We start from the raw sequence: 12,523 nt of genomic DNA, 5'->3' as shown, positions 1-12,523 counted from the left end.
ATTAGAAGAAGAAGAAATAATTCACTGATCCCTGAGGGGAAATTTAATTTTTTCACCGCAACCACTCATTGCAACCATTAACCCCCTTTACACTGCCTGTTTGAGGCGGGAATGTTGCGCTATTACTCTGCTTTGCTGTTCCTTATTAAAGGTACGACTGCAGAACGAGGGGAGAGAGTTGTTTCATCTTTCAGCTGGCAGTGGAGGTCGGAACAGCAGTGAAAAGACGTCTGTGTCAAAGGTATGGCCGGCACGATGGGACCATGGACGGGATGGGGCGAGTGCGACGTTTCGACAATGTGCTATGTGTGTGGCCCACCACTGGGTGATTTAAAAAGCAGCTAGCAGCAGTTAGCAGCTAACTCAAAGAAGAAAAGCAGCCCAAACTGGAGAGACAGTTTGGTCCAGGAGCTCCTTACCCTCTGAGCAGAAGATGACATCAGCTGCCACATAACAGAGATGGTAACTTATTGTCAATGGTATGCTATGCCATTGTCATTGTTTATAAAGCATTGCCAACGTGTCTGTCACGTCACACTGGAAGCAGGCACTGTTGTTTTAAATGTCACACCTGTCTCACCTCTTTCATTTCTGGAACGCCGGGATGCTATTTAAAGTCACATGCCCTGGTGGCATGATGCCTGCATTGTTTGGCTCAGTGTAAAAAAGCAATGACTTCATAATGAGGGAACTAAGTAGCAGCCATATTACGCAATCTCAGAGTAAAAACTGCTTTTGAGGTTGCGTAACTGCCACCACCTTTACTGGAGGCAGCGCTGGCCCGTGGCATAGGCAATACAGGCGAATGCTAAGGGTGCCATCATTCATGGGGGGCGCCACAAATGGGGGAAGAAAAAAAATCAAAATATTTTTCTATTTTTTACTATTATTAGTATTATTTTTGAAATATTACATAAGGCCACAACAACATAACTACACAGCAAAGCCTGGGGGCGCCAGGCGGAGGCTCGCAAAGGGAACCAAATGTCCTAGAGCCACCACTGAGTGGAAGCTTGTCGCATCTATGAGTTGCATTCTAGAGGTTCATAAAAATAATGCTACTTTTTATTGTTTTCATTGATGGGGACATGTGTTCTAAGCATTATGAGGGACGTGTCCCTAAATCAAGTATATGTTTTTTTTTGTCAATATTTGGGAATACATATTAAAAGCAAGAAATTTTGAGTGTCAGACATTTAACTTCCTGCATTCTGGTTAATTTCTAAGCACCAGTTTATGCCTTTCAGCATAACTTCATGGTGGAAATCCCAGGTCGTCAAACACTGACGCTTCATTGCATTCCTTTGCTTGTGACCTTGTCACATATCGACGTTTGGTCATGGACTTTCCACATCCACATACAGATGCAAGGTACCCTGGGTGTGTTGGCTGTTGACTCCTGGGACACCATGTCAAGTTCTGCCTGTTAAATGCATTGTCTTCTTTCAAAATACACTTCTGTTTTCACAGGAAGTTTAACGTTTGCATACAGACTCTTTCAAAATAAAACACCACGTTGGTACAACAATGCAACTTGCTGTTTTTTCCCTTCAACAACAAACACACTTGGTGGTTTTAAGAAAAAAAGAACAGGGTTTGGCTTTGGAATCTCCCGGGATGCAAACAGTGCTCTCTCAGGTGAAAGTCATTGTATGTTGGACCGGGACTTTCATCGCCTTAACGTTTGTCCTTGTCCTGCTGTGTTTCCCCCTGACGCTGTGTATCATCCCGACGTTAAAGGTTGCCTATTTTCATTGGTTTCTGACGCCGCAAGTCACTGCCTAAGCGCTGGATTTTGACGACGTTACAAATTAATATATGTACAGGCTTCAGATCCACTCATTACTAAAAGTGTATGTCATATATGCATAGGGTCGAAATATTCCCACCCAGAATCTACGTCTTTACCATAACCATACAACCTGTGCATAATAACTGACCCATTATAGGTTGTCTGGGGTTTTTCAATGGGAAAAAAGACGCCTGAAAAAGTTGAATAATTCAATTAGAAATTAATTGAAAGGCCTTTAGAAACTGTGAGATTATTATCTCAAGTTTTTTATGTTTGCATTCAGGCTCCTTTTTAGAGGAGAGCAGGGGTGTGATGGAAAATAATTTAGTGACTAATTACGCACTGCTTCCTGGTGAGAAGAAACTAAAGCCCACACTACATTAAAAAAAAAGGAGTGCAATATTTTTTAAGAGTAACAACGCCCCCATACTTCCCAATCTTTGAGCGTCTATTATAATTAGCGTGGAAATGGGTGGTGGGGGTGTGGGGGTCGCCTTGAAACTGGCCCCCACCACCACCACTGAAAAAAAAGAGAAACCCAGTGCTTGTTTTGATCACTCAGTCCTGAAGGGAGAGGGGACCTTGAAACGGCTCAACCTCCTTGCTCCATAATTGGTTTTATAGTGCTGGCGAGAGGCCAGGGCTGCTTTCTGTTTTTTCATACACACACTGGGTTTGATTGACAGGCCCGGCAGCCAATCAGAGCGCAGCTGTGTGAGAACGTAGAGGGCTGGTCCCGGGTTGGGTGGCAGCGAGGGAGGTGGGCGGGGCCTGCAAAACAATGCTGTGTTTCATTGCTGAGGAGTTTACGGACGCGTCAGGGGCTCGCGCTCCCCCCCAGTTATCCCCCAGTTTACCTTCGGACCAGCCTGTAATGGACTACTCCAGTTCTCCCAGCGACCTGGACGCCTTTTAGAAACATTTTTAGCTCCTTCACCTCCAGGTTTTCCTACATTCAAGTAAGCGGTCGATTTTTCTTCTTCTTCTTCTTTGGTGTTTCTTCTCCCAAAAGTGACTCGGTGTTTTAAAACACAATTTAAACGAAGTGAAAAGGGCGCGGAGGATTTTTTTTTTAGCGTACGACATTTTTTTTTTTTTTTTAAAGCGATGTTGGCGCTGTTTAAAAATCCCACTTTCGAGATGTTTCCGCCGAGAAAGTTTTGCGTGTCGTTAATGGAAGCGTGAAAAGTTTGAAACGTGGCTGAAATGCCCGAGCTGCTCCGCTGCCGCCGCGCAGCATGGAGCTACACCGAGGACGGTACAAGCTAGCTAGCCTCCCGGGGGTGCTTCAACCGGGGGGTTTAAAAGCAGCATTACTGCTTCAGTGTTGTTTGTGTCAAGTTAAAATAAAGGTTTATTGTGATTTTTAGGAAGCTGATCTTCAGATCCCGCCCGCCTGGATATCACGAGTCGCTGCTGTGATGTGTTTGCTTGCAGCCTTTGAAGGTTAACTCGACTTTCGCCTTGTTTTTTAGCCTAAAATTACACAACTAATTATGTTTAAATTGCGTTTCTCTTACTTAGAAGTGTAAAAAATGCCTCCAGAAATAATAACTAAATTTCACCATCTTGTTGCCTTCGGATAAACTCGCATTTGCTTGTTGTTTTTCCTCCATAAAGTAACTTATTTATTTTTTTGAGCTTTTAAAATCACGCACACGCACATCTGCCAGTTGTATCCTCAAGTATCTGCTATGCAAAATATTTAAATGGACATTTTTAATAGATTTAAGACGCATTGCACGAGTCGATGTTGATTAAACTGAATAAACATGCATTTATCAAGTGAAAACAGTATTTATATGATTTAATATGAGCTCAAATGAGTGCCCTCAAAGTCAAACCGTCGTTTAGTTGGATGTAAAATGAGGTTTTAGTTTTTAAACATTACCCAGGGAGTGTTTACGGGGCTGGGTTTTGATTTCTTTCCTCTGGGCTGCTGCACCCATGTCCAAATGGCGAAGTAGCCCGGACTAAATTCGCATCTGTGGGCAACAAAACACCGCTAACCCCGCTGATTAATGATGCAGGCTTTTGCAACCTTATTTATTTTTAACCCGTTTGAAATTTATATTTGATGCGTCTCCAGTATTTATGGTGTATTGGTTTACAGGGGCGACTCCTCGGCCCATAGCCTACATTGCTGCTTTAGGAAAACAACTGGGTAATCGGAAAAAGGTAGAATAGGCTGTTAAAATGTGACCGTGTGCGTTTCCATCGCATGATGTGCTTGGTGTTTTATTTTATAGCCGGGGCAGAGCAGCTGGCCGCCCCTCTCCCTGGTTGTGTTTCCCTGGGAAGCGGAGCCCCGGAGCGGCCGCCTGCTCGGTGTGCGGTGGGGGTGGAGCGCTGCTGCTCGTCCGCTCCAACATTAGATCATAATATTGTAGATATAAGTTAAAGCTGCATTAAAGAGCTGCAGTTTTGCACCAGGAGCAACTCGCACCGTGTTCCTGTCGACCAGCTTAATGGACGTTTAGTTTTTGAAGTGGTTTTCCAAACTGCGTCATTGCACATATGGACCGCCTGTTCGCTGGAAAGAGGAGAAATCCTAAAACTACCAACAGTTTGTTCGGTGTGCCTTTAGATTATTTATCAAGCCACTGTTTTCTTGTTGTGTTTTGTAGGTCAGCAGGATGGCTGATAAGGAGCCCGAATCGCCTGGAAAACTAAAGACATTATTATAGCCAGAATTGGCTTTTTCGGAATAGGGGGCCTATCCGAGCGGACTATTTCTTTTCTCAACTTTCCCCACTGTGGATAATGGATGGCAGAGATTTTGGACCTCCCCGATCCGTCCACGTACCACCTCCGTTGTTGGCGGGGCTCGCAATGGAGTCTCACCGACTCGGAGCAGCAGCAGCAGCCGGGAGGATCCCTCCCTCGCCCGGTCACTTGGGCGCGAGTCATCCGCCGCCTCTCCATTCCGGAAAATTCCTGCCATCGGCCATTAACCTACATCCACACCACAGTAAGTACACGATGCTTCAATGCTGTAACATGCCTGCTACCTGAAACCATCAAATTATGAACTTGAAATAACGCTGCGCAAATATTGCGCACAGTTTGTGGCATCATGTGCGGTCATTGCTCGGATGTCGCTACGGCGTTCCGTGGGAAATGTACCCAGCTGTAGATTTCATAAAGGAGGTGTGGCTGTTTATAAAGCTGTGACAAGTTTCAGATGTGCAAGTATGGGATCGGGTTCAGGATTCTCCGCCTTTGCAATGGTCAACGCATTAGCGGAAAATTACTTGGCAGCGTGCAACACGCAGCGGTGGGTTTTTAAGGCACAAACAGGGCTGACTGTTCAGGGTTGTGGTGTGGGTGTTGTTGCAGCAGTATGCAGGTCAGGGGCAATGGTCTTGGATTGCATGTGGACCATTTTACCGTCATTGCCGTGGAAGCAGATACAGTTTGTGTGTGTGTGTTTTGGGAGACGGGGGGTGGTAAAGTTGCGACCCTCAGAGAGATGACAGACCACCTCTTAACCTTTCTGGGGGGGTTTCTGAAGTGTTTGTGAGAGCGAAGAATGGCTGTGGTTCAGTCTGCTGTATTTGGAGTAAAAGCCACTCGCCTGGAACATTTGGCAAATGGCTGGTGCTGCTTTTAGCTGCGTTTGTTCCATTTGTGTTGGACATATCTGCTGCTGCTTTAAATTGGGGAATCTGTGTGAGGGGAAGAGAAGGAGAGAGATCAAGTGAGTGTGTTTCTGTGTGTGTGTGCGCACTTAAAGGTCCAGTGTGTAAGATTTAGGGGGGGTGTTGGCAGAAACGTAATAAAATATAAAAAGTATGTTTTCTTTTGTGTGCAATCACCTAAAAATAAGAATCCTTATGTTTTTGTTACCTTATATCTCCATACAGAGCAGGTCCCCATCTACAGATATCACCATGTTGCACCACCATATTTCTAGAGTCGCCCAAAATGGACAAACCAAACACTGGCTCCAGATAGGGCAGTATTTTCGTGTCTGCCACCCTAGTTAGCAGCCCCTCCCTGATGAGCAGTGTTCTTGTAAAATGGATTTATTCAGCGGTTTTACCAGTTTAAATCACTGGGTGTGTTTGTTTTGGAAAGCAACAGACCCCTGCGGATAATTTGGCTCCCGGTAAAAACCTCCTAAGCATCTGGATCTTAAATTATCAGAAGAAAAAGATGAGCTCACGCAAGCAGTTGCTGGGCTAGCAGTCCATCTTTGACATGCTAAACAGTGCCAGAAAAACTGAAAACTGCTTTATTCAGAGTTTTTTCCAGTTTTAATCACCTGGTCTGTTTGTTTTGGAAAGGAAGAGACTGTTGTGAACAATTTGACTCCATATATAAACCTCCTAAACATCCAGATCTTAAGTTATAAGAGAAAGAGGGTGAGCTCACATTAGCGGGTGCTGGGTTAGCAGACCATCTCTGACATGCCAAAGAGTGTCCAAGAGTAGATAAACCCAATTTTTAAAATATGAAACTGCTTTATTCGGTGTTTTTACCAATTTAAATCACTGGATGTGTTTGTTCTGGAGAGGAAGAGACCTCTGTGGATAACTCAGCTCCTGGTAAAAACATCCTGAACTATGAACGCTGAAGGAATTCTAACCAGGAGAAGTTTCAGCTCTTCAACTAGACGCCACAAAATCCCCCTAAATCTAACACACTGTACCTTTAAATGAGCACATGTTGGGTGCAAACTGGTGGGTTTTAATTTGTCTGTTCATTAAAGAGAAGGTGTGGTGTGAATCAGGAAGATGCTCCTTAAAGCAAATCCCCATGTGTTTACATCATGTAGGTGTGTCTCTGCGTTAGCCAGTAGATCGTCTGCAGTATATCTTAGTCCCCGCTGAGCTGCTGGTGATTTTACTTTCACTAACCGCACAGCGATGTCTGCTTCTGCTATTAGTAATAGAAGCCTTGAAATAACATTGTGCTAAAAAAGATAACAGTGCATATTTGCATACAGTTTTGTGGTCAGTCAACGGGAAAGTCAGAGCTCTGTCATCGAGGTTCAAACCATATGTTGTGTAGGAAAGATAGGTCTGCCGTGTCTTTCGTAAAATGGAAAGTCTGACAAACGCTCTCCTCGAGTTACTTACTTACATCCCCCTGAAGTCATGTCGCTGCAGACAGATACAATTACAGCTCCTCTGGTTTCTTTTCAGAGGTAAACCCCGCCCGGAGATAATAATATTCCAGTTTAGTTGTGTTCCCCCGTCCTTATTGCTGAGCGTGGGTTCAATGCAGCACTTGTCACTTTGGAGCGGGAGGTACTAGAGGTATAGTAAAGTGAGGCATTGCTCCCAGGGCAGGGCTCTGATGAAGCGTTAATTTGACACACCGACAGAGAGCCCACACACACTCAACCTGCACACATGCACATGAAAAGCTGTCAGAGATGAAATCAACTCGCAGCAGGGAGCGTTGGGATGATTGATGGGTGTACCGTGGCAAAGAGATGTGCCAGTTTACTGTAGCTAGTTGAGCTGATTTTTGCAGCTGTGGAATAACAAGGAAATATTTGCAGGTGAAGTGATCGGATGTGCTGCAAACCGTGCAAATACACGTCTTTGTAGCAGCAGTTTCAGTTGGGATGATGTTCCTCCATTTCCCCTCCCGTGGCTCTGAAACGAGCTGAAAATTGCTTGTGGTGTGCATGTGTGTACGGACTTGTGTGTGTGTGTGGAACAACTTGATGTGTAACGGGGGGGGGGGGGGGGGGGGGGGGGGGGGGGGGGGGGGGGGGGGTTGTTTGTGAAGTGGGATTGACCCAACCACTGTTCCAGCCCAGATTGGCAGTTTAAACACTCCTTTAAAACGGGATACATTTTATTCTGCCCACACACTGACCTTCTCACTCTCTGACTCTCATCTCCCCTACGCACACTCGCAGCCTCCACCCACTAAAAACACACCACCGTACGATACAGGTCATTTAGCTTTATGGCACTCCTCAATATCAAATCCCCACACACATTACATTAACCAAACCCAATCGAGATCTCGGTCCCATGCTTGTAATAACACTATACAGCCCTGTTACATGATAATTACCTGGTAATTGCAAATGTTCATAATGTTCCCCGTTTAATTGCAATAAACAGCTTGAACGCGGCGCTCAAGGACCTGACGTGCAATCACAGGAGCCAAGGTCGCCCTGCTGCTACTGTTTTTTGTTTACATGTGTCTCATGGAATTCAAGACATTTGTTTTGCACTGTTGTTTTTGGCTGACCTCTTGATAGCGGGGTTGACTTGCTATAGCTGCCAACACACCCTTATTTCCCAGGAGTCTCCCTTATTATCTGTTTTAGTTCAGTTTTAATAGGATTTCCACCTGACTTAACAGAGTGTCTCCTTTATTTCCACATCTCAAGGTTGGCAGATGTGTGTGTGTGCGTGTGTGTGTGTGTGTGTGTGTGTGTGTGTGTGTGTGTGTGTGTGTGCGCGAGGCAGCTCAACATTTGTTTTAAACGCATTGTGAAGCAGCAAAGAGTTTGTTGACATTTGTGCTGCTTGTGCACTCTGTAAAGACTTCATTTTCCATCACCAAATCTTGCCTCATAACTCAAGCACCTATTCCAGGCTTTATCTAAACACGATGAGGTCTGAGTCACTGTTTATAGATGTAAAATGGCTGTAAATGGTCCTCTTGTCTAGAGGAGGTCTGCCGGAGCCTCCATCACCAGATTGAGGCCATCTGTCCTCTTCCCTCCCTCTGGCATCTGAGAGCAGCAGAGGTACGACCTGCTGAAATGTGACTGCACCAAGGAGACGGTGCCGGAGAGACTCTACTATTACTGTTAAAGGTTGCAGATTAATTTATTGTGAAGGGTGCGTATCAGGAATTGAGATTATGTGTGGGGTTTTGCAGGTGAAGGAATTTTCGGAGCACTTTTCTACTAAAGGTTCTTTTGCACCACATCTCTGTGGGGTGTAAAAAAAAAATACAGTTACACTTGAGTATCGTGATACTGTGTCGATTCTCAGAAATACTATAACAATTTTTAATAAATACTTAATATTTGTGACACTTATGCGTATTGTTTTTTATTGAAACCCCGGCTGCTAAATAGCAGTGTTGTTCACAATCTTCTGTAGTGCAGTATAAGGGACAAAATTAAGACTACTGAGAAGTCTGCAGAGGCTTTATCCTTGCTGAAGCCAGCTACTGATCTGGCCATTGATAAGCTGGCACTGGTAAACCGGCGGCCCGCGGTTGGAAATGACAAGCCAACTATTCATTCGACCAAGGTGCATGCGTCTAACCTAGCAACCCACTGGATCGGTTACTGGTGTGGGTAGTCATTACCCCTAGCAACTTAATGCCAACAAGGACTTTATGGTGCATTCATGCGCTCCTCGTGAACTCTAAAATCTTCACTAGAATGGCCACAAAAGTTGCCTTCGTCCACCTGACCTCTCAAAACAGCATTTTTTATAATTATATGGTATAATCATAACTGGAGTGGCGAGTCATTAGCTTCTGAGGCTGGTAACTAGCATGTCAAGGCTATCAACCAACAGAAGCGTCTGCTGGTTTGGCTGGTCATTAGCAACCCACCTCTGACAGGGACTTCATGGTGCATTTATGTGCACCTTGTAAACTCTGAAATCTGTACTGGAATGGCCACGAAGGGTGCTTAAAACGGGAACTTTTAATTTTTATTTCTTGACGTCACCTTAAGGACAGCTGGGCCTCAGGATACACACTTAGTTAACTTCATTTCTTTTCTATTTGTTGTCCTAAAAGCCCCTTTGTCCTTCATCACAATGACCCTCCATAGCAGCTCTACGGGGTTTCTGCTGTCCGTTTGTTCCCAAACCATGCTTAGGAAGTGGTCAGTCTTGTTTTTGGTGACTGTCGTTGCTGGCTCTGGCCGTTGTTATCTCATTACTGCTGTGTTTAAGTAACTACAAGTCACTTCACTGTTACACAAAAAAAGCTTCAGTAAAACAAACAGTAAAAGAGGTTTTTTTTTTTTTTTAAATAAAAGGACTGAATGGGACATTGTTATGATTTTAGCATATTATCATATACAATGTATGTATTTCAACAAACAAAAACTGGAAGAAAATAGAGAACTGTTCCCATTGTAAGCAATCTTTGTGGCCTTTCAAGTATAGATTTCAGATGTTCTGAGCTGCACCTGAATGCATCGTAAAGTCCCTGTTGATTGTCTGTTGTTTTGGGTTGCTAATGACTAGCCAAGCCAATAGCAAAGCCATTGGGTTGCTAGGCTAGATGCATGCACCTTGGTCGAACAAAGAGTTTGAGCCAGCCTCTCAGTCACCAGCGCCGGCTTATCATTGACCAGATCAGCAACTGACTTCGGCAAGGATTTAGCCTCCGTTGACTTCTCAGTAGTCTTCATTTTGTCCCCTTTCCTACAGCCATTTGAGTCTTCACTCCAATCTAACAACATATTGCAAGTATAATCTCAAAGAACACAGGCCGGTGAAACAGTCAGTCAGATGGGGTGCACTGCTGTCTCCTAAAATTAGACTTAAAAAATTGCAAAATATCTTGGCATTTCCCAGAGATCACTTAAATCAAGGGGCAATCAAAGAGCATGAGACAGCTTTTCCTTTTGGTTTTTGACCAGTTGAATATTCACTTCTTCTTCTAAACCAACAACACAATGTTGCTACAGCTGTTGGAAACGTAAACACATCACTTTCCGTGTATCGGTTGCTTTTTTTGGGGGTGTTAGAAATTGTAGAAGCATTCATGAATAGGGTGTAGGTTGTATCTCTGTTGTGATATATCAGACGGCCATTGTTGTAGATGATTACTTCAGCTGTATGGAATGACCTTACATGTTCAGGAGTGCAGTTCGGAACAAATGCATGTTTAATGAGGCGAAAATGTCGTTCAGGGCGACGTCCCTCATTGGAGAGACTTAAGGGATAACACGTCTGAACCAGCAACTTTTCTGCTCTGGTCTCTCTCTCTCACACAGACTCACACACAGACACACACACATTTCAGTGTTCACCAGGGAGCAGGAGATAGGAGTGAGACGCAGAGGCAAATGTAGGTGTTGTAGCGACTGCAGAGAAAGGAAGTCAATAGATGGAGATGGAAACAGCAGCTTGAGACAAATGGAGAGGGAGAACTAAGTGGGCACAATCCCTAAGGTGGAGAGCAGTGTTTTGTTTTCAAGGGATAAGAGCTGACATTGTTGTTTGTGCGAGAGTGTGTGTGTGTGTGTGTGTGTGTGTGTGTGTGTGTGTGTGTGTGTGGTGTGCGCGAAGGGGAACGGTGTAGATGAGAGGATTGAGGTCTTGTGTATGGGAATGGGAGCATGTGATTGTGCTTAGCGCAGTTAGAGCCGGGGTTTCCCCCTGAGACTCTCTGCAGAGAGAAAAGAGAGAAAAGGAAGAGATTTATCCTGACCGCAACACATTCGTACACGGTTAGATAAATGTGGTAGCCCTTCAAATGTTCTCTCTTTCAGTCACACACACACACACACGCACGCACACACACACACAGAGTTGAGTGTAAGCATAATTCATGCAGCTAGCAGGGCAGGGCAGGGTTGTCTCGGCCGATGCCAATTTATCTTTCACGGCACTTGGTTAGTGTGTCTGTTTACGTTAAAATTAATGTGTTGAGTGTGTGTTTATATGTATTCAAGACACAGACCCATATGTGTGTATGTGTGTGAGGGGACGTGGCTCGGACACGTCCCCTCTCAGATTAATTGAATCCTTCAGGAGAGAAAACAGGCCCCTTAAGAGAAAGCACAAGGCACTGCTGCCCTTCTACAATAAACCCGTCAGGGGCAGACAAACGACACGCGCACACACTCATCCACACATATGACGCACACACACAGAGCTGTCAAACGTAAGAGTGATAGGCCGGTGTGTGTATGTGTGTGAGAAAACGAGCGTGCCGTGGCATGTCGAAATACCCAAAGCATTAGCTAAGTCGTTCACTCTGCCAGAACCCTCCCTTTAAGTCAAACAACAGCCTCCAACACACAAAGGTCACACACTGCGTTGTGTCTGTCTGTTTGGCTGCGTGTTGAGTCTCTACGCGTCCCATTACATAAGGCTTATAATATTCCTCCAGGCAAACATAGTTAAGATTTAAAATACGTAGTGACATGTAAGAGTCGCGCAGAGCAGGTTTCACATGTGAGGAAGAGTCTGATTTGACGATGTGGTATGTGCTTTAGCAAGTCGAGCCGCCGAAACAACCAGCAGTTGTGACGGTTTAACGCCTGACATTTATTATAAAGGAATCCCTAATGCTGGGTACACCCTACACGATTCACTACACTACACCAGGGCTGCACAATGAATCGAATAACCTCGATCACTATTTTGGCTTCCCTCAATTAAATTACCATGATCGACTGTGATATTGATGTTTAAAATGCACGCTTCACTCCTAGAAAACTCTGCTGCACATCAAGTCAAGCACTTATCTGCTCTTGCGCTGACCCTGCAGTGGCAGCCTGTGAAAAACTTGACCTGAGTATTTCGGCAGCAGTCCATAGTAGAAGAGTGATATACAACAGAGAGCAGACATCAGAACAAAAATCTGAAGTCTGGAGCAGATAATAAAGAGCTAGTCCTGACCATTTATTTGGAAGTAGGGATGTCAGTTTCGGCTAGTTTTCATTTGAATAGCTAGGCAGCCATTAACCGGTAATTAACCAGTTTATTTTGAGGAATCTTTTTTTAAAATGACATGAATTGCGAAAGGCCGTTTCTTTTAGTCTGGCATTCA

The 12,523-nt window shown here is 44.6% G+C and overlaps 1 protein-coding gene across 1 annotated transcript in view; it reads left to right on the top strand.

Moving 5' to 3' along the window:
* Positions 1–2,580: 2,580 nt before the first annotated feature.
* Positions 2,581–12,523, top strand: part of tnrc18 (trinucleotide repeat containing 18) — a 70,869-nt gene continuing 60,926 nt past the window's right edge. Inside the window, exons 1-2 of the mRNA XM_033645147.2 lie at positions 2,581–2,751; positions 4,420–4,763. Of these exons, the coding sequence (XP_033501038.2) occupies positions 4,556–4,763 (208 nt within the window). The 5' untranslated portion in view covers positions 2,581–2,751; positions 4,420–4,555. The remainder of the gene's footprint in view (positions 2,752–4,419; positions 4,764–12,523) is intronic.

This window comes from Epinephelus lanceolatus, chromosome 18 (genome assembly GCF_041903045.1).
Source record: "Epinephelus lanceolatus isolate andai-2023 chromosome 18, ASM4190304v1, whole genome shotgun sequence".
NCBI classification, from domain to species: Eukaryota; Metazoa; Chordata; class Actinopteri; order Perciformes; family Serranidae; genus Epinephelus; species Epinephelus lanceolatus.
The sequence above is the reverse complement of the archived record's forward strand: the minus strand, read 5'-3'. Positions and strand labels throughout refer to the sequence as shown.